Source organism: Petaurus breviceps, unplaced genomic scaffold (genome assembly GCF_028583685.1).
Source record: "Petaurus breviceps papuanus isolate PSGF00001 unplaced genomic scaffold, PetGlider_PUasm1.0 90925, whole genome shotgun sequence".
In the NCBI taxonomy this organism is placed as follows: Eukaryota; Metazoa; Chordata; class Mammalia; order Diprotodontia; family Petauridae; genus Petaurus; species Petaurus breviceps.
The window spans coordinates 25,827,423-25,844,109 of NW_027187380.1; the positions used below are offsets into that span (position 1 = coordinate 25,827,423).

At 41.2% G+C, this 16,687-nt stretch overlaps 1 protein-coding gene across 1 annotated transcript in view; it reads left to right on the forward strand.

Annotated features, from left to right (window-relative positions):
- The window catches only part of CACNG4 (calcium voltage-gated channel auxiliary subunit gamma 4), a 145,518-nt gene extending 135,137 nt beyond the window's left edge, over nt 1–10,381 (forward strand). Inside the window, exons 3-4 of the mRNA XM_069076603.1 lie at nt 5,599–5,739; nt 9,237–10,381. Of these exons, the coding sequence (XP_068932704.1) occupies nt 5,599–5,739; nt 9,237–9,775 (680 nt within the window). The 3' untranslated portion in view covers nt 9,776–10,381. The remainder of the gene's footprint in view (nt 1–5,598; nt 5,740–9,236) is intronic.
- Nucleotides 10,382–16,687: the final 6,306 nt, after the last annotated feature.

The window sequence follows — 16,687 nt, forward strand, 5'->3', positions numbered from 1 at the left end:
CTTTCTCTTCTAAGTCATTAAATGTTATGTAACTATTGATCAACAGAAATCCAAAATGTCTGTTGCATTTTTACTAAATGCTCATACATATAAATAGTTGGGGCAGGGAAGGGGAAGGGGAAAAGGTGAGAGGAGGAAGGGAAAAGAGGAAAAGGGAGTGGAAGTTGAGGTGGGAAGAGAGGAGAGAGGGGAAAGGAGAAAAGGAAAGAGAAAGCTGAAAGGAAGGAGTGTGGGAGAGGTGAGAACAGAAAGAGGGAAAGGGGAAATAAAAGTGGGAGGGAGAGTTGAAGTGGGCGGAAAGAGAATGGGAGAAGGAGAAAGGGAGGGAGGTGGAGAGAAGAGAGAGGGAGGAGGAAGAAAGTGAGAGAGGGGGAGAGAGAACAATCCCCCTGTTTTAGAGATGAGACAGTGCCAAGTAGGGGGATAGAGATTAGACTACAACAAAACTGGTGAAAAGTACCCAAAGTATCCAAACCCAAGATATTTCTAGAAACCCTCCTTTTCTTTATTTAATCAAAGGAAATCACACCAGAAGCAGTCTGCAAGTTGGAAATGAACAGCCACTTTTGGTCAGGCAGTTTGCTCCTTTCACCGGCTTCTAGCAGCCTTCAAAAGAAAACCAGGCCCTAGAAGGGTCATGTAATGCTGGGGAAGCTCTCGTCCAAAGGAGGGAAGGTAAAGTAAGGGCTCCTTCAACTGTACCAGGAGTAGCATTTGGAAGCTATTCTCAGTCACATTTCCAATATGACAGAGAAGTAGCTTAAATCAGTTTCCACCCAGAAAGAAAGGTGTAGGGTGGTCCATCTCTCCCCTAAACAATTCCCTCCCCTCACTCTGAGGCAAGGTATTAGTCCTTCTGGCTTCTTCTTGGTTGGTTTGTTTCCCCCAACTCTGACTTTCAAAAGCAACAAGGATTCAAACCAGCCCAGTTGCCTTAAAAGAACCTTCAAAAATGCTCTCTACATTTTTTCTCACTCACTCTTTTCTAAGAGTCTGTGAGTGTCAGCTTGGTTATTTCTTTCTCTGGAGATGGAGGGATGAGCTCTGGCACATCTCAGAGGCAGCAAAGTTCTGGGCTTCATCCTTAGGCTCCCATTTACCCTCTGCTTTCTCCCCCTCCCTTTTGCTACTATTCCAGACTACAGCTCCCACCCCTGGAACTACTGCTCCCTCCCCACACCCTAGCATCTGCTTGCTGCCCTGGGGGTATTTTTCTCCTCTTGCCTTGCTAACAGAAGTGTGACACCTCCCCAGAGAGAACCAAAGAGGAAATCTCTAAGCATTGAGAGAAAGCCAATAGCAGATCTCCCAGCAGAAGTTTCAGCCAAGTCCAGATCCTCTGAAGAACATTTCCGGGAAATTAAGAAGGGTACACTATGAGATAAAGATTTAAGAGAAATGAAAACAAACATGGAGAGGTCCCGCCTCCAGGCCAGGGCTGTACCTGAAGGCTAGGAAAGAACTACAGATGTTCCAAACAGCAGCTAATGGGGCCAGTTAGTGGTTGCAGAAACTGTTATATTCCCCATGACATCCAGGGAGCGCTAGCCCAAGTTTCACCAAGAGGTAAAGTCCAAAGCCCCACACCTTGCTGTAAATGACTGAGTGAGGATACCAAAACTGGGCTGCAGTTAGCAGTCCAGACATCTAGAAAATGGGGCCTGAAGCCAGTGTGGCCAGGAGGCAGGGGCTCCTCCAAAAGAAACAGTCATTGTGTCTACTAACCTTATGTTCCCTGCTTCCTCTTGGGCTAAGGAAACTTTGGTCTTTATTTTAAATGTATATTTTCTCTTCTAAGCCATTAAGTGTGACATAACTATTGATCCTTATAAACACAAAATGTTTTATTTTTGTTGAAAGCTCATTGAGGGGAATGGGGAAGGAGAGAAGAAGGAGGGCGTGGGACAGGGAGAAGGAGAGAAAAAGAAAGGAAGACAGGGGAAAGAGGACTGTAGCAGAGAGCAGAGGCAGGTCACAGATCTGTGTTCAGCTCTCAGTACTAAAACAGTACTGCTAACGGAATCAGGGCCTGACCTCTGATAGCTTACCAGTCAGGGACTATACAGTAAGGAAAGTAACCAGGAGGTGGCTATCCCATCCAAAATTGCCATGGGATGGTGGCATCTATTCTACTGTAGGACCTAGCCCCAGGTACAATGCCATCCCATCCTATGGTTGCAGTGGAAGATGAGGCCTAGACTTAACCACCCTATCCACAAATGTGAGAGAAGGAAGAGCCTGGTCCTAGAAGGAAGTAAGAGTGCAAATCTAGGAACTAAGGCTAAAGTTATGAGTCAACAGAAGAAAAGCTTTAAAAAAACAAAGAACTACTATGAGTAAAAGAATTCCAAAATAGCATCATAGGAGAAGAACTTAATTCTACAATTATTACAAGTAGAACCCACCCCCCCCCCAAAAAAAAAGTAACTTGGCTAAAAAGTTTCCAGAAGAGCTAAAACAAGAGATAAAAAATGAAAAATAATTTTTAAAAAAGCTTAGAAAAGAAATAATCAAATTGTGACAACCTAAAAAAAACAGAATTTAGTCAATTTTCTCAGAGAAAACAACAGCTGACCTAGAAAATGGGATGAGGGATTATTTCAAAAATGATTAGATTCCCTGAAAATCACGATCAAACAATAAACCCAAGTGTTTAGCACAGTTCCCAGAACATTAACTATTCGGTCATTTTTCAGTAGTATCTGACTCTTCATGACTCTATTTAGGGTTTTCCTGGCAAAGATACTGAGCGATTTGCCATTTTCTTCTCCAGCTCATTTTACAGATGAGGAAACTGAGGCAAACAAGGTTAAGTGACTTGCCCAGGGTCACATAGCTACTAAGTATCTGAGGACTGATTTGAACTCAGGCCTTTCTGACTCCAGGCTCAGTGCTCTATCCACTGTACCACCTAGCTGTTCTATTCCTCAAACAAGACACTCCTGAATAGCCTGACTCCATACATTTCACTGGCCCCAGAAACTTACTCATTTTGGAAGATCACTTCATCCCTGGAACTCACACTGCCAAATTACATCTACCCCTGGGCCCCCCTGCTTCTGATTGGACACATTAATTATTCATGGTTAGGCCATGCCAATGTAATAAAAGTTATATTACCTAAATTAGTTTACAGACTTAGTACCATATGAATCAAATTACCAAGGGGTAAATTTATAGAAATAAAAAATAATAATCTGAAGGAACAAAAGATCAAGAATCACAAGGGAAATATTTTTTAAAGCAGGCATGAAGGGGCCCTTGCTGTATTAGCTTAAACTATACTATAAAAAAGTCATTATCAAAACTATTTGGTACTAGTTAAAAGAAATAGAAAAGCTGATCATTAAAACAAATTAGGTACACAAGACCCAGAAGCAATTGATCATAAGAGTGTTTAGATTTCATAAATATAAGGGCACCAACTACAAGGATAAGGACTCAATTTTTGCCAAAAACTATTGAGAAAACTGGAAAGAAGTCCAAGAGAGATTAGGTTTAGACCAGCATTTTACAACATATACCACAATAAGATCTAAATGGAAACATGACTTGAATGTAAAAGGTGTTATAAACATATTAGAGAAGGGAAAGAGATAACTTTCATAACTAAGTCTAGCGAGGGAATTAACTAAAGGCATAGAGGTGATCATAGAAAATAAAATTAATAATTTCAATTTCATAAAATTGAAACATTTTTTCATAAATGTAAATCCTACAGCCCAGGGAGCTGGGTGAGGAGAGAAATCTGCTCCCTCTAAGAGGACCCAGCTTTGGGCTCATAAAACAAGGTTCATGTCCTAAAGGATCCTGGCTCCAAAACTATGGGATTGAACTCTTCTTTCACTTTCTGGCTTATTACATCTTTAGCCAAGAAGGCCCCAAGGAAAATCTTTTTTTTTTTGGAGGGGGAAAGACAGGGCAAATGGGGTTAAGTGACTTGCCTAACTAAGTTCACACAGCTAATAAGTGTGACCAGATTTAAACTCAGTTCCTCCTGACGCCAGGGCCAGTGCTCTATTCACTGTGCCACCTAGTCACCCCTGGAAAATCTTTTAAAGCTTAGGCTTGGGTCACATCTCCCCCCAAAATGATTAACTGGATCTCTTCTAAAAAGGTACTAGATACACAAAGTAGATTGAGTCTAGGACAGTTATTTATTTCCTTCACCACAAAAGAATTGCTTAAAACACAAAAGTCTCATAGCACATATAGATAAATACTAGAAACATGAAATAATAACCCGTGTCGCCTGTTATACTCTTCTGGAAAGTTGATGCTTAAAATATTGGAGCATTCAGGGAGGACTTGCACCCCTTACCAAGCCTCCTGTTGGGGTTGCTCATCCGCCTTCAGTGTCTACCTGATACCCAACTCTCACCTGTGACTCTGAGAAGCTGTAGCACATGCAGAGGCCACATGGTAGTAAATTGCCCCAGGCAGATGAGTTAAACCAGGTTGAGTGTGACCAACAGCTGGTGAGTTAGGGACATGTCTAACCCAAGCATGTGTAGACCTGGCAGAAAGGGCAGATGAGAACAATTGGTTCCAAAGGCAGTTGAAGCAGGAACTATGGAATGCTTAGAGCTTGGTCAGACATAGAAGATGCCGTTGCCAGTTTTCCTGACTTTTGTCTTGCTGCTGGATTTCGATGACCCTGGAAGACAGAGGGAGTAACCATTTTGTACAACTCTGCCTCACTTAAATACAATTCATATGCAAGTCAAGACATCATCCTTGTAATGTCTTTGGACCTCTTCGAAATGAGGGATGAACAGCAACAACTTACAATATGAACTGCTGTGGGACTATTGAACAGGTATTTCACCTTCACCTCAGAGCTTCCCTGAGAAATTCACTTATGCCCCATATCTTCTGGCCAGTCATATATGTATGGCTCAGACTTTTCCTTCTAGTAGCTATCATGTTCTCCCTTTAGAGGATTGGGTGATATGATGAAAGGAATATGAATCAGTGTCCCCTGACATATAGATAAGGCTAATTCTTTTCCAAACCAAGTTTCTTCCCTTGGTTTCCACTTTTACTTCACTGAAAGGAGAATGGATGAGCTATGATATCTAATGTCAACTTCAAAAAATTGGAGTCACAGCTGACTCCTTTGTTGGAGAAATACATTAGGTGTCACTAATGAGTGACATACTTTATTTGTATACTTAGCTAGTACCTTCCTACAAGTCCTGGATAGATGATTAGAGTTTAGAAAAAAGTAATTAAAACCTTAATGAGTAGAAAGAAAAAGCAATCATCTTCTGCTTCACCCTTTTAGTTTTCCTGCCAACAATATTCATAAGGTTACACATCTTTTCCAATACAGTTTATTGTCAACATATTTTAATACATGCTGTCTTATTTTATTCCCCAAAACCAAAGGTAGGTGTAATGACCTTCCCCTCCTCCATTTTACATATGGTAAAACTGGGGCCCTGGTGAGAAATCCCACTCAAAGAACAGTCACTGGGACCACAACATCTCTATGGATAATTTCATCTTTACTCTGGGTCTGGAAGAAAACCAGATAATTCATTGTCTCTTCTTTCTTCTTTTGCTTCCTTACATCCCTCTTACCCTTTCTTGCAGGTATTGTTAGGGCTTCCAGTGTGTTTCCTATCCTCAGCACTGTCTTTCTTTTGCTGGGAGGTCTCTGCATTGGTGCCGGGAGGATTTACAGCAGCAAGAACAACATCATCCTTAGTGCGGGGATCCTATTCGTTGCTGCAGGTAAATATGTTCTCTCCATCTGTTCCTTTTCCCCACTGGGAGAAAGCTGGGAAAGTACAGGGACAGGCAAAGCCAACCTTGTACCTTTTGGTGTCTTCTCAGCTCACTTGGCTAAAACACCTTTCTGTATTGAACATTTCCATAGCGTTCCTCACACCATGCTATCCCACCCTCCTCCAGCACAGATTCCCATGGAAACATAACAGAAAAAAAAATTATAACAACACTCAAACACATTCCCACATATTATAGGTGTTAGTCCCAACTTATCAGCTCTATGACCTTGGGGAAAATCCTTTTCTGTTATTAGAACTCAGTTTCCTCATCAAAGAATTTGGACTTCTATAAGTTCTAAGGCCCCTTCCAGCACTAACATTCTAACATTCTGCATTTTAACATCCAGATTGCAACACATCTTTCTGGGTTTACTATTCTTCTTCATCTTCACATACTTAACTACTTGCCCTTCCCAGTATACAACATCCATTTCTCATCTCAATGCTCTTAGAATTTCCTCTTAGAATCCCTAACTTCTGTCTAGGTACAAGTCTTATTTGTCTGCTCCCTCCCATCACCTCTCTCCCTACTGGAAACCACTTGACATGTTTTTCTTAGTTACTTATATACACACACACACACACACTCACACACACACACCCTCCCCCCACCCCCCAATATAATGTAAGCTCCTTTCTTTAGGCTAGAGCTATCCTCTTTGTATCTGCAGAACCTAACATAGTGCCTGGGACACATTTGGCACTTAAGAAAGGTTTGTTGAATTGGTAAATATATTCTGAAGGTCCTTCTCACATTCTATGAATCTATTCTATCTCACTGAACTTCATAATTCTTCTAGTCAAGACATAAATAAAGTATTAATTGAGTGCTCAGAAAGATTCACTGGATGAATAAATAACTCCTCATTCATTGGGGAATAAGGCCAAGAGAGTTGAAATGATTTATGAAGATCTCAAGGTTGGTTAGTGACTAAACCAGTACTATACTCATCTCCTGACTTACAGATCCATGTCCCTTCCCCTAAACCATACCATACTCAGAAATTCCTTCCATCCTATAATTTCAGTATTACATGTAGGTGGATCTTGGATGGTGGGTTAGAGGTAGGGTTGGGGTGTGGAAGGAAAAAAGAGTAGAAAAATCAATGTTCATTTGTGTCCTTTTGAAAACTTTAATTCTTTTCCCTTTCTCATAAATGGATGGTAGCTTCTCAGGAGCACCATTCTTCCTCACCTTCTTCTCTACATCTGCTTTCCCTCTCCCCCCACCTTTTCCATCTCTCCTTCCCCCTCTCCCTATGACCCAAAGTAATACATGGACAGAATTGAGGAATATAGTCACCATTGAGTAACACAATCAGGGATGGAACTATATAATCCTTTGCAGAAAGAGAAAGTCTTTAGTTTGTGTACAGGAATGTGTGGTCAGTGTCAACAATATGATTAGTGCTAGGGAGTTTAAACAGGGACAGAAATGCAGTCTGGGTTGATAAAGAGTGCTTACAGTAATTATTCATGGTGTAGTAGATATAGAGAGCCAGCCTCAGGGCCAGGAACACATGAATTCAAATCCTACTTCTGATGTTCTTAAGCAAGTGAAGCAGGACTATATGAGTTTTAGTTTCCTTATCTGGAAGATTGAGAGAAATATATATATATATATGTGTGTGTGTGTGTGTGTGTGTGTGTGTGTGTGACTATACACATATGTATTGCATATGTATATATATTATTAGGGCAAAATAGTTGGTGGATATGCTGGGATCATATGAAGTTTAAATGAGACATGAATGCTAGCTTTATGGAACTAACAGTCTAATAAGGGATATCACACATATGTAAATAACTATAATTCAAAATAATCCATAATAAGTGCATAAGAGGGGTTAAAGCAAAATACTCTGTAAATCTGAAGGGGAAAGATACAGAAGTTTCTAAGCAGGGGGTGAGAGCAGTTAAAAGACATAAGATTGGGAAAGGACTGTGAGTATAGAGAGAGAAGAGGAGTTAGGTGAGAGCACCCAGTATATGGAAACAAAAAAAAATGTTGAAAAGCCAGGGCTGGAGACACTTGAAAGACAGATCAATTAGAGAGGCAAAAAGAGATCTTGGAAGAGGATAGTTAGTGTCCCTTTAGGAAACAGAAGTGAGGTTATCAGAGAGGGTTTCAACAGTGCCAAATGTTGCATAGAGGTCAAAAGGGGCTAGGGAAAATAGCCACTGTGTTTAAGGATTAGGTGACCTCTGAGTGAGCAGTGTACATAAAATGATCAGGGATAAAAGCTAGACTTAAAGGCATTGAGGAGAGATTAGGTGATGAAGAAAGTAAAGTAGAAGGATTGCCAAATAGCAGTAATGATCCACCTGAAAATGCTGTAAGAATTTAGCTTGTGGCTTCTCCCAGCTCTAATGCTCAACCCAGGATTAGATATAGAGGCATCAAATAAAAATGGTACTCAAGTATTAACAGGTCAAGAGAATGGTGGGAGGTCATGAATAAAAGATTCTAAAGTAGTAGCTAAAGAATCATTAAAGTAACAGACCATAGCTGAATTTGGAGGCAAGAAAAATCAGAGTAGGGGGGAATGGATTAAGTAAAGGGAAGAATCAAGGGATGGACAGTTAAGATGAGAGCAAAGGATGGATTGAGGATTAGGATAGGAGATTACCATTAGAGAATAGAATTTCCAAGCTCTTAAAGGTAGCAAAGCTCAAAGAGATGATGAAGTCTAAGATGTATAACCCATCTTTCCATTTTTATCCAAGGCAAAATGACAAATTCTAGGTATGCTAGTGTGGAATATGGGAACAAAACTGGACAAGTTCATGCATATCACCAAGAAATACGGTGGTACCCTTTGGTAGACACATGTGTAGTTAGGATGCAGAAATTTAGCCTAGGAAGGAAAATTTAGCTCAGGTAGAACAAGACTAAAGAATAGCAGGGTGGGTGTGGGTGAGGAGGGAAGAAGGGAGAGAATCTGGAACTCACAGTTTTAAAAACAAATGTTAAAAATTGTTTCTACATGCAACTGGAAAACAAGACATACAGGCAGTGGGGTATAGAAATCCATCTTGCCCTACAAGAAAGTAAGGGGTAAGGGGGGGCAAGTGATAGGGGGAATAGAAGAGAGGGAAGACGCCAATATCACACATGGTGTGAAGGTGCAGAGGAAGGACAGTAATAGAGGTATCCAAGTGATTTAGCAAGCAAATATGACATGTTGAATAAGGAAGTAAGAAGGAGAAGGAAGGGGTGGGGGGACAGGGAATCACTAAAAGACAATTATGTCTATTTGGGAAATTTTGGTACATGCCATAAAGGACAAGATGATGAAATCTAGGCCTCCTCTGGCTAGTGTAGAACTTCTGTTTACCTTATCCGAATGATCCCCTGCTCATCACTTCCCAAGCCTTCTTAATGATCCAGCTGTCTGGGTTCCAATATTTGGCATTTTTCCTTTCTTCTCTCCCTTTCAGGTCTGAGTAACATCATTGGAATCATCGTTTATATCTCCAGTAATGCAGGAGACCCAAGTGATAAGAGAGATGAAGACAAAAAAAACCATTACAACTATGGTTGGTCTTTTTACTTTGGAGCTTTGTCTTTTATTGTGGCCGAGACCATAGGTGTCCTGGCTGTAAACATTTACATTGAGAAAAATAAAGAGTTAAGATTTAAGACCAAACGGGAGTTCCTTAAGACTTCTTCCTCTTCCCCTTATGCCAGAATGCCAAGTTACAGGTATAGAAGGAGGAGGTCCAGGTCTAGTTCCCAATCCACGGAGGCTTCTCCTTCCCGGGATGTCTCCCCTGTTAGCATGAAGATCTCAAGTTCCATCCCCATGGGGGAGATCTCCATGTACACCCTGTCCAGAGAACCCCTGAAAGTGACCACGGCAGCAAGCTACAATCCAGAACAAGAGGCTGGTTTCCTCCAAGTTCACAACTTCCTACAGAAGGAGCTGAAGGAAGGATTTCATGTCAGCATGATTAATCGGCGGACCACGCCTGTGTGAGGAAAGTGCAGAATCTCCTTCCCCTTAAAAATAATTCTCATCTCCTTACTACAATGGATCTTTTGATCAAATAGGAAGATCCTTAAAAGAACAAACAGACCAAAAGAGAAAAAAGAAAAAAAAACTCAACATGAAACAAAAAATTTTCCCTGATCTCCAAAACACATCAAGTGCTGGTTTTTACAAATAAGGACCTGGGGATATTGGAATATGAACAGCAATCAGAAGCTGAAAGAAGACTGATTTTAAGCAAGGAGGTTGTTCAAATGCCTTAAGGTTTAGTCAGCCTCAGAAGAAGGCAAAAGTGCTTACCTGAGCCTTCTGGGGTAACTCAGTCTTATTGATGCTGGAACACAAAATTGAGCCATTATCTCCTTTTGAAAACATAACTTTACAGAAGAATAGGATTTTCATGAACCTATGCTTAATAGCACCCAGAACCACCACTGGAAAGCCTCCACTTTATACAATGGAGGGTTATTGTGGAGATCACTGCTGCTCCTGAGAACAGTCACTTGCTTTCTGTGATGGAGAAGAGGAAACCAAAGCTGCTCTGTTAATCCACCCCCCTCCTCTCTCTCTCTCTCTCTCTCTCTCTCTCTCTCTCTCTCTCTCTCTCTCTCTCTCTCTCTCTCTCTCTCTCTCTCTCTCTCTCTCTCTCTCTCTCTCTCTCTCTCTCTTTCTCGCAAGTGGACTTGGATTTAAAAATTTTGAGCAGAGGACAAAAGAACAGCACCAAGCTGGTACTTCCAGAATGCCTGTGGCTAGGGCACCAGCTTCATTAACAGAAGTTAGGGAAGATGACAAATTGGCCTGGAATTCCACGGGCACTGAGTTGACTGTGGAGACCTAGACAAGTTGAGGAGAGCAATAGACTGGGTCACCAGGAAGGAAATAAGCAACTGGATGTTCGAATGGGAATATTCCAAACAGCCTTTGCAAAGGTGACTTTCAGGCCTCAGTTTGGGGGCATGGCTGCAGATGGAAAGAGATATCCAGACAAAAGGTGAAAGAAAAAATATGGGGCAGAATCGTGGATTCCACCCCTTTGCCTCTCTCTGTAGGTCAAGGCAGAGCTAATCTTAGTGGATGTCTGCAGTGCTTCTCTTTGGAGCTAGCCAGTGTTTGGCATAGAGAATGTCCAGATATGTGAACTTAGAGTTAATATATTAATGATGCTATGAGAAATACAGAGAACACAAACCCACTCAGTAGGTTTATTAAACATGGTTTATTACAAATACATGCCAGGGAAACAAGTTATGTCCATTCCTTTTTTGTATCCCCAGCACAGTGTCTGGTACATAGTAGGCACTTAATAAATGCTTGTTGATTGATTGGTTCTTTCCCTTTAAAAACTTACATCATTATAATATATTTTGTTAAAAATCTGAGAGGATTGAATGGAGGAGGTTTAAACAAATGGACAGAAACATTCATTGTTTCTGACTCTGAAAATTTTTTTAAAAACCACTTTTTTTTTCAGAATACAACTAAGGTGGGGGAACATATTCTTACAACCTTTACTTTTCCTAATTCCTCTTTTTTTTCCCTTGAAAGAAGAGGGAAAAGTAGAGTATGTCCAAGTTCAAAAGAAAGACATGGATCTTTCCCCCTTTTTATAAAAACATGCCTTTGTGCTTTCTAAAAATAAATTGTTTCCTACTTTTTTGAGACAATACAACCTGATCTGCCATCTCTGAACACAGTAGATTTGCTTCAAAACATCCATCAAATTCTTACCTCAGCTACTGGCTCACAACTCCCAGTGACTAATGGCTCAGCTCCATGGGAGTAAGGAGGCACAGAATTTGGTCCATTCTGTCTCATGATGACATCACACTCACACACCATCCTCCTTTGCACCTGCTAGAGTAAGTCCCTTTCTAGGTGCAATTCCTCCAGCTAATTGTTCCCTGTGTTAGTAAGATAAACAGTAGATACTAGTTTCCCCTCTGTGTTTTGCTGTAATCCTTTCCTTCCAAGTTGAAGTTGGCATTTGTATGATAGTATCTCTGACCATTTGCTGCAACAAAAAAGAAGGGTGAGAGTTTTGTCTTGAACAAAACTTTTTTCAGCTGTTGGGATGACTTCACTAACACCATCCTAACCAGGTCAGATCAGGATCCTCTCTGCCTGGAATCCAGCTCTGATCTGTAGACCCTCACCCTCTATCAATGTCCCCATGCTTCTGCTCTGAGGTCAAGAGAGCCAGACTGCCCTGCAATTGTCCTAGATTGGTCGTCTCCAAATTTGCTGCTTTTGAAGCAGCTAAAATGTTATGGAAGAAGCTCTACCCCCTTTCACAGGCCCAGGCAAAGAAAACATGCCTGGCTGATGGGGAGTGAGAGGCTGAGAAAGAGGACAATGATAGATAAAAAAAAGGAAGCTCTGAGCCTTTGACCCTCAAATGTCTTTACCTCTAGCCTCCTCCTTTCCTCCCCATCTCTAAGGCATGACCTGTCTCTTGCCACTAACCCTTTCCTTGCTGGATTTCAGTCTAGGCTCAGTAGGTGGCCCCCAGCAAGAGAGGAGAGCTGGTTCACTCTTCCTTGTTAGTCTGGGCTCGCCTGGGGGAGACAGAGTAGACAGTGGTGCTCTAACCCTCTTGGAGGGGGAGACTTGTTTTTCCTCATTCTCCCTGCTGACCCCCTTATCAACTCATGTGTGTTCTACCCATTTAAGCACCATGTGAATCTTGTATCTACTCTTGTTTCCCAGTTGTTGGTTTTGTCTTTTTAAAAATAATAAAAAAATTTTTCAAATGTTTTCTTTCTGGTGTGGAAACAAAAAAACCAAGTCTCTGTGGCTGTTGGTATGGTAACCCCTACAACCAGAAGGAGCCCCTACCTCTCTTGGGGAAATGGGGCAATTGGGGTAGGCGAGGAAGAGTGGATATATTCACTAAGTGGATATATAGGCAAGGACTGAATATATTCACTAAGGTGGGCAGGAGAAGCAGTGGATAAAGCCAAAATCTAGGAATCAGGACAGGCCCGAGAGCAAATCCAGCTGTATGACTGCCTCAGTATTCTTACCTGTAAATTGGGGTGGTACAGTAGATGGAATGCCAGGTCTGGAGTCAGGAAGATCCATCTTCCTGATCTCAGACACTTATTAGCTGTGTGACCCCCAGGCCAGTCATTTAACCTTGTTTGCCTCAGTTCTTCATCTGTGAAATGAGCTGGAGAGGGAAATGGCAAACCTCTCCAGTACCTTTGTCAAGAAAACCCCAAATAAGGTCACAACAAAAACAACAAAACAGAAATAGTAATATGGGGATAGCGATAGCACTTACCTTCCAGGGTTGTTGTGAGGATAAAATAAGATGTTTATATAAAGTGTTTTATTTAACACAGTGCCTGGCATATAGTAGTAGTCATGTAATAAATGCTTGTTTAAAAAAATTTTTAGCCTGTCAGCCCTATTTTTCCTCATTTATAAAATGGGGATAATAATAATTGTGAACATCAAACAAGATATTACATATAAAGTACCTTACAAACCTAAAAGTGCTCTATAAATGCTAGCTATTATTCACTCAATAAATATTTTTTAATAAGTACTAGTGTGCTAGGCAGGGTGAAAGGAACCAAGAACGCAAAGGCTAGAGCAAAACAGTCCTTGTTCTTGAGGAACTAATATTCTACTGGAGGCAAGCTACAGATATACAAGTAAATAAGTGCAAAACCTATTCCCAGCAAATTCAAAGCACTAAGGGTCAGGGAAGCTCTCTTTATGAATGGTCTCAGGTAGGAGGCTGCCCTTGAGCTAAGCCTTTCTTGTAGGAGGCTGGGGATTCTAAGAGACGGTATAAGTGAAACCAGGGAGAATAGAAAGTGCAGTCAGTGAAAGGTCTGGTCTATTTGTATCATAGATTATGTTCAGGGAAGTATAGCAGATCTGTCTGGGAAGGCAGACTAGGACTAGATTTGTATAGATCTAGCTAGGGGCATATGATAGGGGCTATGGTAGGGGCAGCTAGATGGTGCAGTGGATAGAGTGCCAGGCCTGGAGTCAGGAAGACTCATCTCTCTGAGTTCAGATCTGACCTCAGACACCTCCTATGTGACTCTGGGCAACTCATTTAACCCTGTTTGCCTCGATTTCCTCATCTGTAAAATGAATTGGAGAAGGAAATGGCATACCATTCCAGTATTTCTTCCAAGAAAAGCTCAAATGGGGCCACGAAGAGTCAGACATGACTGAAAAATTACTAAGAATGCTGAAGGGGTGTAGGAAACATTGCCAGTTTGCCCAAGTCACTCGGAATAGAGTTGCATTTTTTTTAAACCACTGTCTGCCATAAAATACAATTTAATACCCTTGGTCAGTAGTATAATTTCACAAATGTGCCTTAAAAAATTTCTTTGGGGAATACAAGAACAAGATAGCAGCTCTAAGCCAGAGATTTTCGAGATGGTCAGATAGATAAAGAGACTCCATCTTAAAGATTTGTGCATTCAGTTTTATTCCCAGGATTCTCTGAATTTTTTATACGTTTATTGATAACTTACTTCTCTTCTTTTGAGAACTTCTTTTTCATATCCTTTGACTATTTATTTGTTGGGGAATGGTTGTTCTCATATATTTAAGTCAGTTATCAATATATCTTAGATATCAGACTTTTATCAATGAAATCAAAGATGCTAAGGCTATAGCTTTGTCGGTGAAAGTTTTCTTCTTCCTGTGAGACTCCATACTCTATTGTCAAATGACAGAATGATCATAACTAGCATTTATGGAACATGTTAAGGTTTCCAAAACACGTTACATATATTATTTCATTTGATTGTCACAACAACCTTATGAGGTAGATGCAGTTGTTATCCCCGTTTTACCGATGAGGAAACTAGGACTGAGATAGGTAAGTGACTTGTCCATGGCTATACAGCTAGTAAGTGTCTGAGACAGGATTCAATTCAGGCGATCCTGACTGCCAAGACCAGCATTGTATCCAGGATACCACCTCAATGCTACATCTACGGTAGTCACTTGGGGGAGTGTATGACTGAGGCTAGGAGCCCTCTAGTGTCAAACACAAGAAGCTGCAGCTTCTCCAAAATAGAGACAGAATCATTCCACTTCCCATCAGAGCAAGCTATTGGCCTGCAGCCCCAAGGTTCCCTTCAGCTAAAATAGCTACTTTGTCCACGGGCCATGGCTTGTAGATTCCAGTCTCATGGTGTTTCATGATATCTAGAATAGGATCTTAGAATCATTGGGCTAGGGCTGGAAGGGACCACAGACATCAACTGGTTCAAATCTTATTTTATAAGTGAAGAAACTGAAACCCAGGGAGTTGAAGTGACTTGGTTACATGAGTTGTTTATTGTTGTTGATTATCATTTCAGTCATGTCCAACTCTTCATGATCCATTTGGGGTTTTCTGGACAGAGATACTGGAGTGGTTTGCCATTTCCTTTTCTAGCTCTTTTTACAGATGAGGAAACTGAGGCAAACAGGGTTAAATGACTTGCCCAGAGTCACACAGCAGGTAAGTATCTGTGACTGGATTTTAACTCAGAAAAATGAGTCTTTCTGGCTCCAGACTTGACACTAGTAAGCCTCAAAGGAAGGATTTGAACTCAGACACCCTGACTCCAAAGCCAGTGTTTTTCCCACTGGAACATACTGCTTTCCTAACAGAGGCTTATATGTACACTGGAAAGTTATCAGATGGTGACTAATATCATTGGTTTTCTAACCCTATCTCAGCCTAAGTATGGAGGAAAAATGATAGATAGATAGATAGATAGATAGATAAATAGATAGATAGATAGATACATACATACATACATACATACATAATGTTCCTCCCCTCCATTGGACCTTAATTTCTTCCTCCCTCAATCTTGTTCCATGCATGCAATAAACCAACAAGATCAGATTAATGCCATTTAGTTTCTGCAAATAACAGGTTAAATAGCATAGAAATGAAAGTAAGTCAACTGCTTTAGTGACCAAGAAGTGACAGTCTGTGTTTCTGTCTCCATTGTTTCCATGAAGATTATAGGGAAATTCAGGACCAGCCTCCCAAAAATGGCTTTAAATATTGGAGGACCAGAGTGAAAAAAGGAAATATTGCATGAAGCTAGTTACTGCTTCTCACCAGCCCTAGAGTCTGTTGGTCATTGTCACCTCTCAGCCTGAACCTAGTGACTGGCTCACTCCACTCACCAGGAGATAATCAGTCCTCCAAGACCTTTCTCCTTGGTGCTCCTTGCCCTTGAATCCTGCCAAGCTGGGAAGGATCCATTTGTTCTGCCCATTCCCTCAAGGCTCTGTCACATTCCACCATGCAGTCTGGAGTTCAGCCTACTAGAACGACTTGCCAGGCCCCCTCACCCTAGAGTATCTCCTGTTACTATATTAGTGGCTATAGAAGTGGCTATTTTTCTATAGTGAATGAAGCCATTGGTAAACCACACAAAATGGTATATTTCAGGAAAGGAACATAGGTGGGGGTTCCACTGGACCAGTAGAGAAGACAGGCTCTAGAGCTTGGAATGGAGGTCACAGTCTCTGGCAAAGTCTCCACCTGATTGTGAAGGAACCCAGACTAGAGTGATTTTGGGTGGACCATTAGGCCTCCTATGTCCTACTTATCTTATTAGATAGACCATCTTGCATCACTCAACTCATACTAGGCAACTCTGGACAATGGGCACCTTTATATCACCCTTTGTCATCTATTCCATAGCAACTAGAATCTAGTAAGAGTCATGCAAATGTTTTTCAAAAGCAGTATGATGAATGGCTGCTTTGGGGAGCTAGGAGCTCTGGATGCCTAATATCAGTTTATTCTGGACACCCCATTGTGTCTGCCAAAGGTTCTGCTCAACCTGGTCTTTATGGACATAGATGTCCAAGAAACGTGGACCTTGAAGGGTCATTAAGACCCAAGTGGGG